The sequence below is a fragment of the Oncorhynchus clarkii genome, chromosome 6 (genome assembly GCF_045791955.1).
Source record: "Oncorhynchus clarkii lewisi isolate Uvic-CL-2024 chromosome 6, UVic_Ocla_1.0, whole genome shotgun sequence".
Lineage (NCBI taxonomy): Eukaryota > Metazoa > Chordata > Actinopteri > Salmoniformes > Salmonidae > Oncorhynchus > Oncorhynchus clarkii.
Genome location: NC_092152.1, coordinates 51,879,187 through 51,903,376, shown reverse-complemented (window position 1 = coordinate 51,903,376; position 24,190 = coordinate 51,879,187). Strand labels below are relative to the sequence as shown.

The window sequence follows — 24,190 nt, the reverse complement described above, 5'->3', positions numbered from 1 at the left end:
TCAAATCCTGCAGTGCCAGACGTACTGGCTTAAGCAGGTGGACACATGTCCAGGCCCATCTGAAGTTTGCTAGAGAGCATTTGGATGATCCAGAAGAAGATTCGGAGAATGTCATATGGTCAGATGAAACCAAAATATAACTTTTTGGTAAAAACTCAACTCGTCGTGTTTGGAGGACAAAGAATGCTGAGTTGCATCCAAAGAACACCATATCTACTGTGAAGCATGGGGGTGGAAACATCATGCTTTGGGGCTGTTTTTCTGCAAAGGGACCAGGACGACTGATCCGTGTAAAGGAAAGAATGAATGGGGCCATGTATCGTGAGATTTTGAGTGAAAACCTCCTTCCATCAGCAAGGGCATTGAAGATGAAACGTGGCTGTGTCTTTCAGAATGACAATGATCCCAAACACACCGCCCGGGAAATGAAGGAGTGGCTTCGTAAGAAGCATTTCAAGGTCCTGGAGTGGCCTAGCCAGTCTCCAGATCTCAACCCCATAGAAAATCTTTGGAGGGTGTTGAAAGTCCGGGTTGCCCAGCAACAGCCCCAAAACAGCACTGCTCTAGAGGAGATATGCATGAAGGAATGGGCCAAAATACCAGCAACAGTGTGTGAAAACCGTGTGAAGACTTACAGAAAACGTTTGACCTCTGTCATTGCCAACAAAGGGTATGTAACAAAGTATTGAGAAACTTTTGTTATTGACCAAATACTTATTTTCCACCATAATTTGCAAATAAATTAATTAAAAATCCTACAATGTGATTTTCTGGATTTTCTTTTCCTCATTGTCTGTCATAGTTGAAGTGTACCTATGATGAAAATTACAGGCCTCTCATCTTTAAGTGGGAGAACTTGCACAATTGGTGGCTGACTAAATACTTTTTTGCCCCACTCTATATGCAAAAAAAGAAACGTCCTCACTGTCAACTGCATTTATTTTCAGCAAGCTTAACATTTGTACATATGTAGGAACATAACAAGATTCAACAACTGAGACAAACAGAACAAGCTTAAAAGACATGAGACTAACAGAAATGGAATAATGTTTCCCTTAACAAAGGGGGGGGGGGGGGGGTCAAAATCAAAATGAGCTGTCAGTGTCTGGTGTGGCCAAAAGCGGCATTAAGTACTGCAGTGCATCTCCTCATGGACCGCACCAGGTTTGCCAGTTCTTGCTGTGAGATATTGCCCCACTCATCCACCAAGGCACCTGCAAGTTCCCGGACATTTCTTGGGGTCCCAGATGTGCTCAATGGGAGATCTGGGCTCGCCGCTGGCCATGGCAGACCACTGACATTCTTTTCTTGCAGGAAATCAGCCATACTGCTCGTTCTGTGCATGGTGGCATTGTCATGCTGGAGGGTCATGTCAGGGAGGAGGATGTCTTCCCTGTAACGCACAGCGTTGAGATTGCCTGCAATGACAACAAGCTCAGTCCGATGATGCAGCGACACCGCCCCAGACCGTGACGGACCCTCCACCTCCAAATAGATCCCGCTCCAGAGTACAGGCCTCGGTGTAACGCTCATTCCTTCGATGATAAACACGAATCCAACCATCACCCCTGGTGAGACAAAACCGCAACTCGTCAGTGAAGAGCACGTTTTGCCAGTCCTTGTCTGGTTAGGCTACGGTAGGTTTGTGCCCATAGGCGATGTTGTTGCCGGTGATGTCTGGTGAGGACCTGCCTTACAACAGGACTACAAGCCCTCAGTCCAGCCTATTGCAAACAGTCTGAGCACTGATGGAGGGATTGTGCGTTCCTGGTGTAACTCAAGCAGTTGTTGCCAACCTGTCCCACAGGTGTGATGTTCGGATGTACCGGTCCTGTGCAGGTATTACACGTGGTCTGCCACTGCGAGGATGATCAGCTGTCCGTCCTGTCTCCCTGTAGCGCTGTCTTAGGTGTCTCACACTACGGACATTGCAATGTATTTCCCTGGCCATATCTGCAGTCCTCATGCCTCCTTGCAGCATTCCTCAGGCACATTCATGCAGATGAGCATGGACCCTGGGCATCTTTCTTTGTGTTGAGTCAGTAGAAAGGCCTCTGTAGTGTCCTAAGTTTTCATAACTGTGACCTTAATTGCCATAGTAAGCTGTTAGTGTCTTAACCGTTCCACGGGTGCATGTTCATTAATTGTTTGTTTCATTGAACAAGCATGGGAAACCCTTTATAACAGAGATCTGAAATTATTTGTATTTTTACAAATGATATTTTAAAAGACAGGGTCTGAGTACACACGTAAAGTAATGTGACCATTTTAGAAAAAGGGTACATAGTCTTTTGTTGCATGCTATTTTATGCCAATCAGGGTTAAAGTTAGGTTTAGAAAATGTGACCATTACAGCTATAGGTGCATTGTGTTACAAGTCAGGGTTAAGGCTAAAATAGGTTATACCAAGGTTTAGGGTTTTTAAGGCAAGAAACAGTATGGGTTTATAGCTCTTTCTCCTCCCTGTGGCCTTGTGGGTACTACATAACTCATTTGTGACACTTATGAGCTGAGGTAGCAAATGTGTCAGATCTTGATCAAGGAGCTAGACCTATCCATTTCGTTTGCAACTTCATGAGCCTGCTAGCATTCGCTCATTTCGATTCCTACTTAACAGATTTCAACGCATATCAAATTACCCAGCAGCCATTTAGAATCAACAACTTGCCCCAAAAAATAGGTTATTTCTTAGTAAAAGAGAATGTCTGACTGTTTAAGAACCATCTTGAAAAAGAACAGGGACTCGCGTTTTGTTTAGGTTTACACCTTTTGCTGAAAGAAAATATGGTTAACCATGATCAGAAAATGTTTACCGTTTGATGGCTATGCGCCAGCCATCGTTAACCTTGTGGGTCACAACAACATGTACCCAGGCGAACAGTGAACTGGCTCACAAAGTAGCAGTGAACTTTTAATACATTTCCTGAGGTAAGCCTCTGAGTTTAACGTGGGCAGGTCTCAGTGCCAACAATAGCTAAGCAGGTATTGTGACGTTTTACACTGGGCTGGGAATAGAACGTTCGGAAGTCGAGTTGGTGCCACGGTGGTCAACAGAGATGTAATAGGAGCTGGCAGGGTTAAAAACACCCTAAAATAAGGCCTGTTTAGTAGTGATCACTTCAAAATTACAGCAAGCAGCTGGGACATATGGTAATATTATGAAAATGGGCTCCACTGCAGATGCAATGAACTAGTTATCAGAAAAAAAGCATTGTTAAAAATTGTGTCCAGCCTATCTATAGTGGCATCCAGCTTAAGTCTAAGCCAGGCCCAGCTCCAGCTACACTTGATCCCTGAATCCACTTGTTTAACAAGCAACACCTCATTGACCTAATTCTCTTATTCATTAATTCATTAACCACATATTGTAGAGGTACTGTAGAGGAAAAACAGTTCAGATAGTTTGTTGCTAGTTAACATTTCACACAGATTGCCAGGGTCCAGTAAGCAACTAACGCATTAGAACTTGAGGAACAGCAGGGAGTCGTAATACTATAGTAAATAGGTTAGGTTACTAACGTTAACTCACCTGATGTAACAGCCAATGTTAGTTGTCTGACTTTATTAGCCAGCTAATTATCACACAATAGCCAATTTAACTGATCAGAAAATTTAGGTTTATGCTAGAGGTCGACCGATTAATCGGAATGGCCGATTAATTAGGGCCGATTTCAAGTTTGCATAACAAATCGTAAATAGGTACTTTTGCACAAATTTGGCTTTTTTTTTTTTTTACATCTTCATTATCCTTTATTTAACTAGACAAGTCAGTTAAGAACACATTCTTATTTTCAATGACGGCCTAGGAACGGTGGGTTAACTGCCTCGTTCAGGGGCAGAATTACATATTTTCACCTTGTCAGCTCGGGGGATCCAATCTTGCAACCTTACAGTTAACTAGTCCAACGCTCTAACCACCCGCCTCTCATTGCACTCAACGAGGAGACTGCCTGTTACGCGAATGCAGTAAGAAGCCAAGGTAAGTTGCTTGCTAGCATTAAACTTATCTTATTTATTTACAAGGACAGCCTACTCCTTCCTCCCCATTGGGGAATTGAACCCCGATCTCCAACGTGCCCACATCCTCTAGTACAGCCATTATTGAAGGCTATCAGATACTTCTCAAAAGATGCCCTATGGGTGGTCAAACTAGCATTACTGGTACCAGTGGCTCACACTTAAATAACATGCAATAGAATTCTGCGGCAACATGCAAGCTTAGCCGAAGTACGCTGCAACTTTTAAAGGACCAACCACTGTACAGGGGGTACCGGTTAGTTGAGGTAATATATACACTACTACTACACTAATGTACTTGTCCTCTTACTCAGTTGTGCATATGGGCCTCCCATTCCTCTTTCCATTCTGGTTAGAGCCAGTTTGAGCTGTTCTGTGAAGGGAGTAGTACACAGCGTTGTTTCTTGGCAATTTCCTGCATGGAATAGCCTTCATTTCTAAGAACAAGAATAGACTGACGAGTTTCAGAAGTTAGTTAATGTGTCTGTCCATTTTGAGCCTGCAATCGAACCCACAAATGCTGATGCTCAACTAGTCTAAAAGGTCCATTGTATGTATATATATATATATATTTTTTTAAATCAGCCGTTTTCATTTGTGCTAACATAATTGCAAAAGGGTTTCCTAATGATCAATTAGCTTTTTAAAATGATTAAACTTGGATTAGCTAACAACGTGCCATTAGAACACAGGAGTGACGGTTAAAAATAATTTAAAAACCTGCAGTTTCCAGCTACAATAGTCATTTACAACATTAACAATGTCTAAGCTGTATTTCTGATCAATTTGATGTTATTTTAATGGACAAAACGATTCTTTCAAAATCAAGGACATTTGAGAAGTGTTGGCAAACTTTTGAACGGTAGTGTACATGTAGGTAGAGTTAAAGTGAATATGCATTGATAACAGTAGCAGCTGTGTAAAATAGGGGGGGTGGGGGCAATGCAAATAGTCTAGGTAGCCATTTGATTAGATGTTCAGGAGTCTTTTAACGTGGGGGTAGAAGCCGTTTAGAAGCCTCTTGGACCTAGACGTGGCGCTCCGGTACCACTTGCCTTGCAGTAGCAGAGAGAACAGTCTATGACTAGGGTGGCTGGAGTCTATTAGGGCCTTCCTCTGACACCACTTGGTGTAGAGGTCCTGGGTGGCAGGAAGCTTTGTTCCAGTGATGAACTGGGTCGTACGTACTACACTCTGTAGTGCCTTGGTGTCGGAGGACGAGCAGTTGCCATACCAGGCAGTGAAACAACCAGTCAGGATGCTCTTGATAGCGCAGCTGTAGAACCTTTTGAGGATCTGAGGACCCATGCCAAATCTTTTCAGTCTCCTGGGGGGGAAATAGGCTTTGTCGTGCCCTCTTCACGACTGTCTTGTGTGCTTAGACCATGTTAGTTTGTTGGTGTTGTGTACACCAAGGAACTTGAAGCTCTCAACCTGCTCCACTGCAGCCCCGTCGATGAAAATGGGGGTGTGCTCGCTCCTCTTTTTCTTGTTCACAATCTCCTTAGTCTTGATCACGTTGAGGAAGAGGTTGTCCTGGCACCACACGGCCAGGTCTCAGACCTCCTCCCTATAGGCTGTCTCATCGTATGTCATCGGCAAACTTGGTGTTGGAGTCGTGCAGTCATGAGTGAACAGGGAGTACAGGAGGGGACTGAGCATGCACCCGTGTTGAGGATGAGCGTGGCGGATGTGTTGCTACCTAACCTCACCACCTAGGGGCAGCCCGTTAGGGAGTCCAGGATCCATTTGCAGAGGGAGGTGCTTAGTCCCACGGATCTTAGTTTAGTGATGAGCTAAGAGCACTATGGTGTTGAATGCTGAGCTGTAGTCAAAGAATAGCATTCTCGCATAGGTGTTCCTTTTGTCCAGCTGGGAAAGGGCAGAGTGGAGATCAATAGAGATTGCATCCTCTGTGGATCTGTTGGGGCGGTATGCAAATTGGAATGGTCTAGGGTTTCTGGGATAAATTGTTTGTTCTGTATATTTATATGCTTTAAAATGACACTTCTAGTCTGGGTGGGAAATACCGGGTTACCTGGGAGAAAGATTTATTCTCAAGAAGGAATATTTGGAAAATATTCAACCCTAGATCTGATGAGTCTGCCTGGCACTCAGTATTTAGGAGATGGATTGGGGGTGATAGATTAGCGTCCTGTCAAGGAGGTGTACGCTTACGTCTAGCTGCCTCACAATACAGAAACAGGAGATATGCTCCTATGAGCCATTACTACTCACACAAGCCAAGGCTGGGCAAGGCTACTCAATAGACTTACACTGCAAGAACAAATGTTGTAACAGAGTATAGGGAGAAACAAAGAGAACTTGAAAACATAAATGCTGCCGACCTGGTAAAATTCCTCCATGCTGGCCAGCCTCTCCTTCCAGTTGGAGCTGTCCAGCATCTTTACACAGGAGGCAGGCAGCACCGCTGCAGCCAGCTCATCACACACCTCCACCTAAGAACAGTCAATACGTACTTTTGACTAGAGCCCAGTTTCAAATTGCACCCTGTTCCAGAGCTAAATATTAGTGCACCATAGGGGGGGGCGCTGTCATTTGCAACTTGTATCTATTTAATATTGAGTAATTTATTGAGGACTATTTGATACTTCAAAATCAGTAAGATGGGAGTACTCACCGAGAGCTCAGTCTCCACGATCTCTTTTGTTTCAGCAGGCTTCTTACTCTTGGCTCCACCTTCTGCCCCAGGCTTCCCTTTCTTAGCAACGCCAACATCCTAGACAACACATCAACCCAGATTTTAGAATAAACAGACAATTGTATTTTTACAAACAGGAAATAACACATTAGGGAAACATTTAAAAAGTACATTGAGAGCAATTTAAAGAGGAAAACCAATCCATCCTTGAGCAATGACCAAACACTGGCTGCAACCCACCATTTAGGAGCCACTGCTGTGGAATAGAACAGCATAGATGACCACAGTCAACAGAGATTACATTATCCCACACTGTATTCATTGCACTATTACCACCAGCAGGTTGTCCATAGGTCCAGCTTCAACATTAAACTCCCCCCACCTTTCATGGTTTTGACCACAGCCTTATATTGAAGCTCTGTGCTTAGCAAAAAATGAACTGTCCCTGGGGCTCTGGGTACTAAGTAGTCACTGGTTTAGTGGATCACACAATAACGCTTCAATGTAAATACCTCCTAGCATCTTTCCCATGGATTTGACTGATTTTCAAGCTCTATTGGTTAGAGTGAAAAACAAGCTCCTCTACTGTAGTTTATATTGTCCAAATGATTCAAGTTCAATTCAACCCTTCTAAAAAAGACACCTTCAAACATTTTGTGCAACAAACCTGACAAGGAGCACCGTGACATGCAAACCCACTAAGGAGACACGAAACATACAATAAGAGCCAGGTCATGCAGTCTCACCTTATACAAAGGGGCATTTTGGGGGGCCCCTGCGGGTTTGCCTGGGGCCTCAGACTGTGCCTTGGTGCCAGGTTTCCCTTTCTCTGCTCCTCCTCCCTTCTTTCCTCCTGCCAGCTCCACATTGGACGCAATCGCTTTAATCTTTGAGAGGAAAATAGCATTAAGAGAACACACTTGGATATTATCTGAGCAACAGGATGGCCCAAGGTCAATAACAATGACATATCTAAAACAAAGAACTCTGATTTATGTAAACAATACACACATTTTCACAAACTGGCTCTGAAAACACTGCAACAGCTATTTTATTTGAAGTTGACCAAAAGCAGGGCTCCGAAGTGATTATTTTGCGTCCCTTCACTTGGGACACAATTCTTTTTAATTGATTGCGTCAGTGCGAGCTGCAAATTCTAGTTTGTCATTTAATTCAAAGCTTTATATTTTTGGGGTGCAAATCAGAATATATTGATCATGCATTCCTGCTTGTTTAAGTCAGGAAGTTAAAGGAGGCCTACAAACCTGACTCAGGTACACCAGCTCTATCAGGAGGAATGGGCCAAAATTCACCCAACTTATTGTGGGAAGCTTGTGGAAGGCTACCCAAAATGTTTGACCGAAGTTAAACAATTTAAAGGCAATGCTACCAAATGCTAATTGCGTGTATGTAAACTTCTGACCCACTGGGAATGTGATGAAGAGAAATAAAAGCTGAAATAAATAATTCTCACTACGATTATTCTGACATTTCACATTCTTAAAATAAAGTGGTGATCCTGACTGGCCTAAAACAGGGTATTTTTACGTGGATTAAATGTCAGGAATTGTGGAAAACTGAGTATAAATGTATTTGGCTAAGGTGTACGTAAACTTCAGACTTCAACTGTACGCATGTACACACACACACACACACACACACACACACCTCACCTTGTCAACCTTGAGTTTGTCGAGGTCTGCTAGGAAGGGGTTAACCGCTTTCTCTCCCGCCACCTTCATGGCCGTGCCTAGAGCCATGATCGCAGCATCTCTCACCTCTGGAGCAGGGTCATTCACTTGCTGCAATGAAGAAACAACCCACAATATGTCAAACATCAAGACAGAGCCATTTTCAAATGGGGATTTATAGAAATAAGTGTGGGGTTAGGGCTGGGCAGTATCCCGTATTTTACAATATACCGGAATTGGGTTTAAACTAGAGGTCGATTAATTAGGGCCGATTTCAAGTTATAACAATCAGAAATCGGTATTTTTGGACACCGATTAGGCAAATAAAAATTTTTAAAAATTGAACACCTTTATTTAATCTTTATTTAACTAGGCAAGTCAGTTAACACATTCTTATTTTCTATGACGGCCTAGGAACAGTGGTTCAACTGCCTCATTCAGGGGCAGAATGACAGATTTTTACCTTGTCAGCTCGGGGATTCAATCTTGCAACCTTACAGTTAACTACTCCAACGCTCTAACCACCTGCCTCTCATTGCACTCAACGAGGAGACTGCCTGTTACGTGAATGCAGTAAGAAGCCACGGTAAGTTGCTAGCTAGCATTGAACTTATCTTAGAAAAACAATCATAATCACTAGTTAACTACACATGGATGATGATATTACTAGCTCTTACTACGGTGCGTATTCTGAAAAAGGACCGTCGTTGCTCCAATGTGTACCTAACCATAAACATCAATGCCTTTCTTAAAATCAATACACAAGTACATATTTTTAAACCTGCATATTTAGCTAAAATAAATCCAGGTTAGCAGGCAATATTAACCAGGTGAAATTGTGTCACTTCTCTTGCGTTCATTGCACGCAGAGTCAGTGTATATGTAACAGTTTGGGCCACTTAATTTCCCAGAATTTCTTGACCCAAGGCTCGTATTTCTGTGTGTTATTATGCTATAACTAAGTCTATGATTTGATAGAGCAGTCTGACTGAGCGGTGGTAGGCAGGAGCAAGCTCGTAAGCATTCATTCAAACAGCACTTTCATGCGTTTTGCCAGCAGCTCTTCGTTGTGCGTCAAGCATCGCGCTGTTTATGACTTCAAGCCTATCAACTCGCGAGATTAGGCTCGTGCAACCAATGTGAAATGGCTAGCTAGTTAGCGGGGTGCACACTAATAGCATTTCAATCGGTGACGTCACTCGCTCTGAGACTTGGAGTGGTTGTTTCCCTTGCTCTGCAAGGGTAACGCTGCTTCAATGTGGTGGCTGTTGTCGATGTGTTCCTGGTTCGAGCAGAGGTGGGAGCGAGGAGAGGGACGGAAGCTATACTGTTACACTGGCAATACTAAAGTGCCTACAAGAACATCCAATAGGCAAAGGTTAATGAAATACAAATGGTATAGAGAGAAATAGTCTTATAATTCCTACAACCTAAAACCTCTTACCTGGGAATATTGAAGACTCATGTTAAAGGGAACCACCAGCTTTCATATGTTCTCATGTTCTGAGCAAGGAACTGAAACGTTAGCTTTCTTACATGGCACATATTGCACTTTTACTTTCTTCTCCAACACTTGTTCCTGCATTATTTAAACCAAATTGATTTCATTATTTATTTGAGGCTAAATTAATTTTATTGATGTATTATATTAAGTTAAAATAAGTGTTCATTCAGTATTGTTGTAATTGTCACTATTACATATAAAATGTACAACTATATATATATATATATATATATATATATATATATATATATATATATATATATATATATATATATTTTTTTTTTTTTTAATTGACCGAGTAATCGGTATCAGCTTTTTTGGTCCTCAAATAATCGGTATCGGCGGTGAAAAAAATCATAGGGTCTATTACCTTCCATAACGGTATTTAAATGTTTGGTTTGTTTAATGGGATACACGGCGTAACGTCCATTTTTATAGTTTACATCGCTCCTTGAGTCATCTCGCTCCGCTCACTCTAAACATGTCTCTTTCCACACAGACCTAGCCCCACCCCTCAAGAAGTGCATTTGTTGTTCCGCAAACATGACTTGCGTTCAGAGTGCATGGTCAATGCAGAACATGCAACATTGTTGACAATGCTTTTCACATTTCTTCTTAATATAAATCCACTAGTGGTCAGTAATTACACTATTAGTTCGTGTTTCTTACATTTGCAAACTGCTAGTATGTCTTTTCTTAGCAAATTTGACCTAAATTGTGTTAGCCGCTAATGCTAATTTCTAGTTAGTACGTTTATTAGCTAGATGAGTCAGAGCAATTGTTATTAGCTATACAGGCTTTAAACTTCAGCGATGCTGTAGACCTAAATCTGCATGTTTGTGCAAGAGTATCTTCTAAAATCAAAGAGGATTAGGCAAAGCATGAATATGTGAGCTACATGAAGTAGCTAAGAGAAAACATTCAATGTAGCCAAAGATTATAGGGTCCCCTAGGAAACACAGGTTCGTACCCTGTTACAATAACTTCCCCCTGGCATTTTTCATTGGCATGTCAAAACACTGTATTCAAAGTCCCCAATACTATGTTCTAACTATAGAATAATCATTCTATTTCCATGATTCCAACAGTTCACCGAAGTGTTTGGCTAAAAATAAGGCCTAGATTGTTCACCCATATCATGCAGCCCTACATAGCAGTGTGGGAATTCTCAAATGAGTGTTGGAATTGATAAATTATTTTGGGTTGAAGTAGAATTAAACAGTATAAATCAATCAGAATGGAGAAAGACCATTGAATGCATGTGTTGCCACCCTAGGGTCACGAACTCCTCAAACCAAATTTAGAACTTGTATTATTCAAAAACATAAAATACATATTATATTTTGGCCATATTGCCCAGCCCTATGTTGGGGGTGTATAATACTTCACCCGACCAACCAATAACCTTAATTTTGTGAACATTTGTGAAGTTTAACTCTGAACATGTAACTGAACATTTAACTCGTGCATGTTCACATACTATTTTCCCCCAGTGGACATGTACAGTTAGAGACCTACAGGATGGGTGAGACCAACCTTGAGCAGGGCAGCACAGAGGGGTTTGAGCAGGCTCTTGGGCAGGGTGGAAGGGGTAGAAAGACGGATACTCCTGGTCAGGAACAGAGAGGCCTGCTGCTTGATGGAGGGGTTCTTGTTGTCCATCACAGCCAGCATGTCCTCGCTCAGGTTCTGGAGAGTGGTCTGAAGAGAGTTTTACTATTTCACTTTTTTTGTTTTACCCTTCAACAATTTGTGGGTAAAGTGATATGAAATATATGCTGGCTTGTCTGTTATCTTGGTTATCTTGGAAACTTCAGACCCATGCAAAAAGCAAATAGCTTAACTCTTACCAATTAACATAGATCAAGGTGGGATTTGCTCCTCTAATGGAGTCTTAATTACATTTGACTAATTAAACATCGATTCACATTAAAAAGCTAGAGTAAATTCTAAGTGAAGGAAATTATTATTTCCTTGCTGTTTATTAATATTAAATTATTAATAGGTGTGCATGCCCACAGAGAATCACATGCATTGACCATCTAGACAAGCATACATCTGCTTCTCAAATGACAACTATAGAAAGAAAACAATTACTGTTGATTAGCACAAGGCCTACACAAAGGACCGGAGAGACCAGCTACATAAACAGATTTCACATGAACAGTCAACTATACTTTGTGTTGAGATCTATGGCCCAAGAGATACTGGTTCAGATTCTTCAATAACACAGGCTCACACAGCATTGACCGATTTAAAGTGCATAGTAAGCTATGAACCAAAAGGATAATCAGTTGGAATAATCTGCCTACTCACCGTCAGGAAGACTGCGTCGATGGCCTCTTGCAGGGACTGGACCACAGCAGGTTTCTTCTCCTTAAATTTGTCCAAAATAGTTGGCACCACCTTGAGGAAAAGAAACATTTTAAAATAACCAAATCAGTCAAAATTGGAGATTAGCAAACCGTTTCCGGTGAAGAGTCTTACACCGTAAAGCAATATCTTAAGCATCTCTAGTTTCTCAGTAACCATCTAAAAGGGAGCTCTTACATTGCCTGCATACGTCCCAAAGTTCTTCCTGAGTCCGAAGGCCAATCCAGCCAGGCATTTTGCAGCGAGCGACACCAGAATGACATTGGTGTCTTTACCAATGACCTACAAATAGACAAACAATTGAGAGTTTAAGTGGGTAGTCAGTACACTGTATACATAATGCAACTTCACTCACTCAGAGTTGCCTACCCTTTTGAGTGCTCGAACCACATCGCCATAGTCGCCATTATCCAGTTTGGTGTGTTTAGCCAGCATCGCCAAGGCCTCCAGGGCCTCTTTCCTCTCCTGCCATTTCTTTGCCTCCTACAGTGACAGAGGGAGACTCAGTCACAGGCCCAATAAACAATGACAAATTGAGTATCGGCTCCACAGCTTTAGTTTGTGTAAGCTTTGCGCAGGTAAGATTTGATTATAAAAGACAGGCCATGACCAAAATCTGTCTCGCTACTACATTATTTACAATGTACTGTTTAGTAAACATTTATGCAGTATGCAACAAATAACATACTAGGCTCACCCATACTGCAAATGTGTCACCTAAATGCGCTATTGCGTGTCCTGCATTCATTTTGATACAGTCCATCCCTTTATCGGATTATCAGCGGTTGTCAAAATAAGATTTGGTTCCTCAAGAGCATGGCGTGAATTCATATTAGATGAAAAGCCAAAATGCGTACAACATCCTGGCAAACATTTTGCCCTACTATTTAGGCCACAAGTATGGGAATCCGGACACGACCATTGAGGCTTGGGAATATTAGGTAAAATAGCCACGGGATGGTTTTTCCAACAGTCAAAAATATTTGAAGAGAACTAAAAAGTAATATTTTGTACATACTTTAAATACCTGCAGTCAAATTTTGCAATATGTTAAATGAAGCAGATTGCGTTCACTTCACCAGTCACATTATGAAGCTTACAATCACGTGTGTTTGTAAATAGCACAATGGGAGAAAGCAGGAGCAGGTGAGTCCAGCTATAAATAGACCAGAGGTCGCATTTTACATTGGTAGCCAAGTGCTTTTTTGCATCAATAGTGATCAGGGACATGCAACTACAGTTTCCCCTTCACAGAAAATATATTAGCACAACACATTAGGCAGAAAAATAGCTGAATTTTCATCAGATGACAACGGAAGTACAACTATTTGGCCGGCAGACACGTAAAATGAGCACACAAGGTCTTTTTTCAAAAACAAATGCGTCGCCATCATATCTGTTTATCATAGAAAGAATGTAGTCAGCTACATTTCCTAATGTTTTTCTTAAAGTTAATTTAACATTTACGAGAGAAAAGTAGACTGGCTACACCGAAAATACTTATTCGAGTGGAAAAGTGCAACAAGCACAAAATTATTCTGATGCCAAGGACAAATTACATGAAGCATTTTAGATCTGAGTTTACAAAACGCAGCAAGATAAGAGTAAAAAAAAATTCCCTGCACGATAAGCAGAATAACAACCTAAGTTTGACTTGGTAGTTATCGAAGTGGCTGAATTAGATGGGGCATCATATTGCGTTGGCTTTCTGCCGTGTTTGAGAGGTCAAAGCCCTTTGGATGAGTTCTGCATTTTGATGTCCGTGTTTTTTTTGCCTGTCAGCCCATCTGCTCCTCCGCCATCTTCCACAATCAGAGCAAGCAGGCCCGTTGCCCTAGCAACTCAAGACTCCACAAACAGCGTGTACACCAGCTCACATGACCTACAGACGCAAAGGTCAAAAGACTGAGGCTCCTGCCGACAAGTCCTCATTTAATTCAGGGTTACTTCAACTTCTTATACTTTCTAGTTTAAATGTCAGTGGAAAAGTCTAGGGTCAAGAAACATGGGTTTGCACACCAAAATGGCAACTATACGCCAGAAAACTGAAGTTCCCACTGATGCTAGCTTTAGCTGAACAAGACCAGATGGAGGCGGTGGGTACATGTGCAGCAATTCAAGGAGTGAGGGAACAAGTTGCTACCTTGCAAGAAAAGTTAGACACCCACATGGGATCAGTTTGAGCGCTAATAGAAAAGGTGAAACACATTCAGACCGAGGCAAGGGGCTTAAAAAGGGATGTGAACCTCTGCACTTTGGAACTTGAGAAGATGCGGTACAAAATAACATTGCTTGAGGATCAAGACAGACATAATAACATGATGGTCACGGGGATTGCTACAGACCGGGAGGGAGGTGATGCAACTGCTTTCCCTCAAGAAATCCTTCCCAAATGGATTCCATTATTTTGTACTACTTTGATCCAAATGGAAATGGCCCACAGGATCAGCAACCAAAATGCAAAGGACAACCCCTAGACCATGGTCTTCAAGGTTCAGACACCAAGGCTATTCTACAAGGAGCGAGTGAAGCAAGACAGAATGCCCCCATCCAAAATGCCAGGAGAAACATACGTTGCAGGGCAAACCCTCTTTTCTGATCTATCCCGCCACCCTGTGACTTACTTTCAACAGTGAGCAGCTCTCCATCTCGGCAAGAGGGGCAGGAATTTCAGAAAAGCCAGCCCAGCGACAGGTCTACACCCCCCATGAAACGGGAACAACTGGGAGGTAAAGATGAAGCAAACGTTTATTTGACGACACAACTTTTGTTTTGGACAAGAACTTCTAGTACCAGCACCCCAAAAAATTGTGGGACGCTTTCTTTCACGATTGGAGATTAGGCTTAATATTATCTCACTGGCGGAGCTGGAGGCTGGTTCAACTGGTTGATTATTGGATTTCATAATTTAGTACCGAATTTTAAAAAAAAAATATGGTTCACTGTTTGAACTCATGGATTTGTAGCAAATCGGGCAACCTAATGTTTCAACGACACTGAAATGGAGGCATGTTGAAGTTGGACCGTGATTAGTAGGGGGTTGATGTTGCTAGCTTTTGGGGTGATTAGTGTTTATCACCTCGTTGTTAACTTTAGTTAACAAAAAGACTGGCAAGGACACTTCAGGCCGCTTAGCTTACATTTGCATGTCTATATAGGACAAGAAAGTAGCATGTGTATCTATGCACCTGCTGTTTGAGGACAGCTTTTTCCCTGGGCTTACCAAAGAATTGTTAACACTGAGTGCGAATTGGTCATAAGGGCAGATATGAATGCAGTTTTCAATCTCAAGCTTGATAGATCCACGCAAACGTTTTCACATGCCCAACAATCAGCATCATTAGCGTTGAACGCAATGACGGAACATCTCAATATTGCTGATGAGTGGCGAGTTTAGAATGCGGGCATGTTTTTCCTGCATATCACAAAATCATACTGTAGAATGTATAGTTTTCTATTCAAGCGTACTCTAAGTATGTGCGTCATGCCAACAGAAATATTTCCTGCGACTCTTTCAGATCATAATCTCCTAGTTACCCAAGTGGATGTGAGCTTTGTGAATAAAACATTTGCGTTTTAATACAAACCTTCCTCAAAACGAATCGTTTGTGGCTGAATTTCAAGCCAAATTAGTTGAATTCTTAAAAATAAAAAAAAATCAAGGACTCGGTTGAGGACCCAAGGTTTACATGGACGGCTAACTAAAGCGTTTATCAGAGACTACATAATATTTGGCATCTCACCTCAAAACCAGGAATCACAGAATCAAGTTATTGGAGAAAAAAAATGTATCACTTGAAAAGATCCTGAAAAGGAATTATTCAAATAATGTCAATGATTTGAAGGTGGTTAAATGAACTGAATGATTTAAAAAGAGGAGAGCTGAGCTCATGCATAGAGGTAGAACTATTATTTTAAATGGGAGCAAGCCAAGCAGGCTTCTAGCCTTAATTTAAACAAAGTGAATCTTGTACTTCTATAGACTATTCAATCCCTGTCAAAAGGCTTACTTTCTGTTCCACAGGAAATTAATGCAACATTTCAGTGTTTTTACAAGGAGTTATATAAATCTTCTATCCAGTTGGAGCTAGACAAATGCAAGCAGTTTTTACATAATCTTGATTTGTCTGTATTGTATGAGAAGCAATCTGCGGATCTGAGCCGAGCTCTCTCATTCGTAGAACTGGAGTCAGCACTGAAAGGTGAAAAAAAAAAGAAAAAGGGTAAGTCACTTGGGACGAATGGCATTCCACCTGAAGTGTTAATACATTTTTGGGGCATTTTAGGAACGATATTGGAGACGGCCATTGACAATTCTTTTGGGTTATTTTCATGAGCATACCAACTCTGCATTAATCTCCATTTATTTAAAGTCAGTTAAGAGAAAATTATTATTTACAATGACGGCCTACCCCGGCTAACGCTGTGCCAATTGTGCGTCGCCCTATGGGACTCCCAACCAGACGGCTCTGATACAGCCTGGATTCTAACCAGGGACGCCTCTTGCACTGAGATGCATAGTCTAACACCGCTGCGCCTTTCGGGAGCCCTCTACTGCCAGAGAAAGGGAAAGCTCAAAGATTGTGCAAATTATCATCCGATATCTTGTATTGGCGTTACAGATGGAAAAGTGTTTGGATAAGTTGATTCAAATGGACCAGTCAGGATGTATGAAACACCACCTTGCAGTTGACAATGTCAGTTGATTAATGCATGTAATACATTAAAACAAAACAGCAGGACAGTGTGCTGTCTCTAGAAGCTGAGAAGGCTTTTGACAGGCAGTACTTGTGTACTTGGAGAAATTTGGTTTGGGAAATAATTTTATCGATATGGTTTGTGTGTTATGCTAACCCTGTTGCGATGGATTCTACGAATGGCATACACTCAAGTCCATTCCCTATGTATCCCCAACATTATTCATTTGGTTGCCAAAGCCTTTAACACAACATCAGAATATAATTGCTTGTCCTATACTGATTAAAATGTTCCTCTCATATCATATCCCTATAAATGAGTCACAGTTCTATGCTGACAAACCCTCGCTGGACTGTCATTCCGTGTCAAGTGTAACGCCCCCATTGTACTCTCAGGGCATTAGTGCCAGAGAAGAGGAACTCTGACTGAAAACACAAGACAGTTCATTTGTGCCAGATTAGACTACCGATAGATCAGCGTTCTAACTCCCCCTTGTGATAGTGTGGTGCAATGACAGAATTTACCACAATCTGCCACCATCTACCAAAAATGGTTGTGGCATAAAGTCTAAACTTCTAAAGTAAGAACCACTGTATATGCAGATGACATTCTGCTGTATACACACACACAGCCTTCAGAAAGTATTCAGACCCCTTGACTTTCTCCACATTGTTATGTTAGAGCCTTAGCCTAAAACAGATCTTTCCATTATTTTTTAATCAGCAAAATTATTTAATGCAAAACAGGCATAAAGCCCATACTGTGACCCATGTATCCTAAATTCACTTGACATATACAAACATATGCTATGGGATTGTCCTGAGGATTATGAGTTGGAGGAAAGTGTTGTATATTCTCTGACATGATTGTACCACTAGAACCAATTAAGCTGTTGCATAACGATTATACAGGTATGCAGCTGAATGAGAAAGAGCGAAAAGTTTGGCTGGCTGGGTTGACTGCTGCCAAAAAATGGATAAATAAAAACTTGTTCGGCGCTGGTTGCCACCACATGACCTTCATATAAGTAAATGGCTAGCATACCTTCAGGAGGTAATTATGTCGAGTTATCCACTGCCGTATGAATAAAGCCAGTTCTAGCACTCATGAAAGATGGAAAATAGCAGCCTCAAATCTCTTACCTGCTGGATGTGATGTAAAATGCTTACATGAAGGTATTGTATTAGCAAATTACTTTGCTGTGTATATTCTAGTGTGCATTGGTGCATTGGCGCACCCATGTGTACTAAACCGATAATACCGTAAATGCCAGGATGAGAAGGACGGTATGACGATATGAGAATCTGGATACCGCACAACTAACGGCCATGCTCAGTAAGGTGTGTGCTTACAATCTTCACGTAGAAGTCTTTGGGCAGTTTGGAGAGTATCTCCACTGGGTCCTGAAGCTCATAGGGGTCCACCTGATGAGCAGAGTCTGCTACGTCCTCACAGTCTCCGTCGGACCCTGCCACGGCCTGCTGTTCCTCGAACTTGGTCCTCAGGTCCTGCTGGGAGCGTAGGAAACGACTTTGTCTGGGGGCCGACGACGGCACCTTCACCCACTCCTCCTCCAGCTCCTTCAACTGGGGACATGCGGGAGAGAGACATAGGCTTACATATACACAGGCATTGTGGTGTATGCTTGTTTACAAAAAAGGGCTCTTATATAAAGACACCAACCACAAGAATTATCAAGTTTGTCAAAAGCAAAAGGGCCTTGCACAGTCAATTCCCCAGCATAGTGAGTAACCAAGACAAAAACTAATTTAAAAAAAAAAAAGTGCAATACGCATCAATCACACCGCTATTTCCTGGTTGCTAAAATACTAATTTCAGTTTGTGACAAAACAAGCAGTCATTGTGTAGAGAATCATTGTACCATCTAAACCGCTGTGAAATCTCTTTTCTATAATCAAAAATATTGTATTTTCAGCTGGTATAAAATACCGAAAGTAGGAATCAAAAACTATACTTAAGAACGGGAAACAGAAAGTGCACAGAACAGATCTACCGTTTCTTAGACTTGCTTTCAATTAGAATGGCAGATCTATAACTACATTTATATGTGAAATTGGTCAGGTTACACACATATACACACACAGCAGCATTATAACAACCTGATTATGATTATTTTAATTAGCTGTGTAGTGCTAGGGCAAAAAAACATTACATGCACCCAAGGAGGGGCCCCAGGGCTGAGTTTGGGAATCCCTGTCCTATAGCAAAAATGTCCTGGGAGATTCTGTCCAAAACACTGTTGAAAGACATCTTCGTGGAAGACTTTCCAATGCACAGCAACAACGCTGAGCCACTCTTCACATTCAGGTAATGATGAAATACCATGTTTGGATCAACCCTTAACCCTCACCTGTACAGAGTTGATGTTTTGAAGAGGAGGTCGTAGTGAGTCCCTGATCCACCTGTAGACCTCCACAGCCAGCAGTTTGGCCTCATGTCGGACTGCCTTTTCTCTGGACTCAAAGAGCTTTGGCAACACTTTAATTATGGGCTTTAGGGTCACAGTCTTGGATCCAAATTCACTAAGGAAGGAGACAAGCACATTAATGAAGTTTCATTATTGTTTTGCGTTACATTTAATCAAAGCAGGTGGTACATGCAAAACATGAGCATGTCTTAATCCCAAAATTGGGCATGTGTAGTCTTTGGTAAAAGATCCAACATGTCAAGTTTCCTCAATCACCAGTATTTAAAAGTACCAGTATTTAGTGCTTATCCAGGATAAGAACACATTCTCTCTACTGCTCCAGTGCTATGTCTCACCAGAGTGCCCTGCGTATGGTCTCCACACAAGCGACGACTACTTTAGGGTTCTTGTTCTCTAATCCTTTGATGAGCTCCTCCTGTACAATGTCGGCTTTCTCAATCTCTATGTACATGAGGCAGATGTCTGAGGCCAGCTCTTTGGCCCGCGCCTTAGGCTGGTTGAATACCTTACACACCACACCTGACAACACCTCACCCACCGTCCTGTAGAGCAACAATAGATAAGGTTAAAACAAAAATAGTCAATCTATTTCGCAAGAACTAGGATCCAGGAGTTCTACCTGACCAGAAGGAAATAATCCAGGACATAGCCATAGTTGGTCAGGAAAAACTCCCTGGGCCGTACCCACAAAACATCTCCGAGTAGAATATTGGTCCCAAGGGGCATTTTACCCTTAGTCTTATGGGTAAAAATAAAGGCTATGCATGAAGGCTCTTTTGTCATGAGTTCTAGTCGACTGATAAACCAGTTAGTAACCAGCAGATGTCTTGATAATAGAAAAAGGCAGCGAGTCAGCGCTTCCCACACCATAGAAGGGCAATTGCTTTGGAGATGTTTAACGTGATATTTCTGTACGATTAATTCATAATAATCTAGTCCTACATAATATTTCGTATTTTTTCATCCCCTTACCTAGAAGCCACGTGTGCGTTCTCTACATAAGCCAGAACAGCCTCCAGTCCTTTGAGCTGGGCCACTGAGTTTGAGTCCGTCACAAACTTCTTGATGATTCCCTGGTACTTGGCCCATTCTGGACTCGTATCATCAATCCTCTGGAAGAGCTTCAGGGCCTCTTCATACCCATTCAGCCTGGCTTTCCATACCTGGGACAGCAAATAGGGACAATAAGGGGTTAAAAGTGGAACGGTGCTAGAGTAACGTTAGCTATAAAGCCGAGTTAATGTTCTGAATTTGCTTTTATGGTGCATTACCCACAACCAACTGAAATCCAACCTTCAACCTGTATCACAAAAGGGACCATAAAGGAGCAGAAGATGCCGAAGAATAACTGATGAGAGTCACCTTGTGTTCACATTTCTGATCGACTGGTAACTTCATCCAGTCACTGTCGTCTCCCATGATGATTTGTGTGGATTCACTTCAAAATGATAACCTAGTTGATACTGTTGGTAAGGAGAAAACACTTGCACATATTCATTGCAACAAAAATAATTGTAAGGGTCTTAGCTAGAATAGTTAGTCAGAAATATGAATTTCTCTGACATAGCTAGTATGAAGACGTATCATACTAGTTTGCATGCATTTTGTCGTTTGACAAAAACAGACCAGATTCGAACACTGGCCAACAGTTGTAGGCAGGGCAAACCCGTTTTGATGATTTCTGGTATATCAAAGTCAAATCACATGTTTGGAGACATTCAGCAGTTACCTGATTAAGTACAATGCCATTGTAAATTAATGTTGAATGTAGGCTTGGGTGGTATGCAGCTTTTCACATTGTCATAACATCCTTCTCGCATCCCAGGATTTACAGTATTAACAGCATATCACACAAGGGGGGGGCACTAAGGAAAATCCCATAGGGCCTTTTATTACCATAATGCAAAAAATATATTAAAAAAATAAAAGTGTTTAAATAACAAAACCACACACTTAGCTAAATGTTAACAAACAAAATGCAAAGACCGGCAAACCCAGCTATTAATACAAGCATAGTTATAAGCTACCGAAAGTAATTTTCAGTGAGTGTGGACATTTACAAGCAAAAGTGAATGAGAGAAATTGTAATGCATCCTTTTCTGCGACAGGGACTGGAATACTAGTCAGGATAGAGGCAAAGATTAATGGAGCGAAGTAAAGAGATCCTTATGAAAACCTGCTCCAGAGCACTCAGGACCTCAGACTGGGGCAAAGGTTCACCTTTTAACAGGACAATGACTTTAAGAACACATCCACTCCTGTGTTATCTTGGCTTCGGGATAAGTCTCAGAATGTTCTTGAGTGGCCCAGCCAGAGGCCGGACTTGAACCCGATCAAACATCTCTGGAGAGAGCTGAAAAATAGTTTTGCAGCAAAGCTCCACATCCAACCTGACAGAAGTTGAAAGTAACTGCAGAGAAGAATGGGAGAAACTGCCGAAATACAGGTGTGCCAAGAATGTAGTGTTATACCCAAGAAGACTTGAGGCTGTAGTTGCTGTCAAATGTACTAACAAAGTATTGAGTAAAGGGTCTAAATATTTACATTTAAAATAGTTTAGTACATTTGCTAAATTTTCTGAACCTGTTTTTGCTTTGTCATTATGGGATAGTGTGTTTAGATTGAAGTGGGGAAACAATTTAATCAATTTTAGGACAAGACTGTAAAGTAAACATTTTTAAAAAGTAAAGGAGTCTGTAAACTTTCCAAATGCAATGGATGTTCAGAGTAATTTCCAATGGCATTGTACTTGATCAGGCAAAAAGAGATTACAAGACGTGCTGCGATTGATTAATTTTGATAGCAAAAAACACCAAAACCGGTTTGCCCTGCTAAAAACTGCCAATCGGTTTGCCCTGCTTAATAAAAATAGCCTAATTTACAATGCTGACTAGATAAGAGTAAACAGAGGTCGTATCTAGTAATTCATCAGTGGAATAATTGTCAGAGTAGAGGACCTTGGTGTTGTGCCGAAACCCCTGACAGAATTATCCCCCTCTAATTTCCTGGCACACAGTCAAATACGTTCTATAGAACAATCTTCGTCAGGATAGGCAGCCGAAATTAATGTGTGTGTTTTATATTAAAACAGAGGGAGTAAAATGTTAGCATGCAATACACATTTCAGAACTACTATGGCTGAATTTATCCTTACACTTTCAAAAATACTAGTCGAATAAGAAATGGGAGAGATGACGAATTTTGGCAGAGAGATTTATTTATAGATTAATACAAAAATCCGTGTTGGATTTAGGTACGGGCGACATAGGCAGCGGCACCGGGCGCCCCCGATTGCGCGGAGGGGTCCAGACAAGCTAGTACCGCCACATACACTTGAAACAATTGGCCAAACAGAAAAAAACAGAACGCGAAAGGGTGGGGGATTCTGACCAGGTGGGGGGAGATTTTCGGCACAACACCGGCGTTAAGAACTTTAGTCAACGGTAACTGTGCTGTTGTTAACGTTACGTTAGATATGGAACTAATTAACTTAGGTAACCTACTAACGTTAGACAGAAGTAGTGCTAGCTCGCAAGTTGTGTTTCGTAACATTACGACACTTCACAGCTACTGGTCTTATAACCTAGCTTCTGTTAGCTAACGTAACCTATCGGCTCGACTTTACCAGGCTAGTAAAATGCATAATGAAACACAAACCTAACACTAGGGACGTTAATTCAAGCAATGCCAATCTTACCTCACTCGTCTCTGCAATATGTAGCTAATCGTTTGCGAAATTAAAGGCAATGGGGGGAGAAAAAAAAAGTATTATTTTACTGCACGACAGCTACCCTGTCTGAACACCCACCACAGTGCAGACAAATTCTCTCATTTGAAAATGTCAGTTTCACAAAGCTTGCCCGTGATTGGTTGTGAAAGTGCAAACGTGAAACGCGCTCGATTATTGGATGATTTAAACGCGCTTTTATGCGGGTCAGTGCCACTGGCTCACGTTATTTATTGCCCTGTGTACTTCTTCTTCTATGAAATTTAACGGCGGTTGGCATCCAATTTGTTGCATTACCGCCACCTCCTAAGGCTGGAGTACAACTCCCTTACAGTGGGGAGAACAAGTATTTGAAACACTGCCGATTTTGCAGGTTTTCCAACTTACAAAGCATGTAGAGGTCTGTCATTTTTATCATAGGTACACTTCAACTGTGAGAGGCAAATTAATTAATTAAAAATCATACAATGTGATTTTCTGGATTTTTGTTGTATATTCCGTCTCTCACAGTTGAAGTGTACCTATGATAAAAAATACAGACCTCTACAGTTTTTGTAAGTAGGAAAACCTGCAAAATCGGCAGTGTATCAAATACTTGTTCTCCCCACTGTATACTTTGCTTGAAAAATAAAAATTTACAAAATAAATACCTTACCATCTAACACTACACTCACTCATTTCAAAATTATATAAAATAAAATGAACATCACCCTACTCCACTAATTAAATGTATTTACTCTACCTCATGCCATCACCTAGTAACTCTTCTGATGTCAAGTCTCGCACACCCAAATACCTCTCTGCAGCTGCCACCCCAACCTTAATTTTCTGAGACTTCCGATCCATCCCTGCAGTACAATTGATAAACATTGCTACAAATGCTAAAAATCCAATCTTACTGCAACTTATATAACTTTTTGGCCTATCCCAATATACTGGTATGTCTCTATTACTCTCACCACTCCTCCCCCTTAACCCATCTTCCTCTACTTTCTTCACTGCCTCAGCATATGACAACTTATGCACTACTCTAACCCTGGAAACCTCAACCTGCCTCTCTCGCACAGGA

The 24,190-nt window shown here is 41.5% G+C and overlaps 1 protein-coding gene across 1 annotated transcript in view; it reads right to left on the bottom strand.

The window, feature by feature from the left end:
• LOC139411280 (cytoskeleton-associated protein 5-like) overlaps positions 1 to 23,208 on the bottom strand; it is a 92,000-nt gene extending 68,792 nt beyond the window's left edge. The window contains exons 1-14 of the mRNA XM_071157357.1: positions 23,092 to 23,208; positions 20,757 to 20,857; positions 20,367 to 20,557; positions 19,730 to 19,936; positions 19,317 to 19,488; positions 18,298 to 18,531; positions 12,617 to 12,730; positions 12,425 to 12,529; positions 12,191 to 12,280; positions 11,411 to 11,575; positions 8,353 to 8,481; positions 7,426 to 7,566; positions 6,659 to 6,757; positions 6,366 to 6,476 (exon numbers count right to left, since the gene is read on the bottom strand). Of these exons, the coding sequence (XP_071013458.1) occupies positions 6,366 to 6,476; positions 6,659 to 6,757; positions 7,426 to 7,566; positions 8,353 to 8,481; positions 11,411 to 11,575; positions 12,191 to 12,280; positions 12,425 to 12,529; positions 12,617 to 12,730; positions 18,298 to 18,531; positions 19,317 to 19,488; positions 19,730 to 19,936; positions 20,367 to 20,557; positions 20,757 to 20,813 (1,815 nt within the window). The 5' untranslated portion in view covers positions 20,814 to 20,857; positions 23,092 to 23,208. The remainder of the gene's footprint in view (positions 1 to 6,365; positions 6,477 to 6,658; positions 6,758 to 7,425; positions 7,567 to 8,352; positions 8,482 to 11,410; positions 11,576 to 12,190; positions 12,281 to 12,424; positions 12,530 to 12,616; positions 12,731 to 18,297; positions 18,532 to 19,316; positions 19,489 to 19,729; positions 19,937 to 20,366; positions 20,558 to 20,756; positions 20,858 to 23,091) is intronic.
• Positions 23,209 to 24,190: the final 982 nt, after the last annotated feature.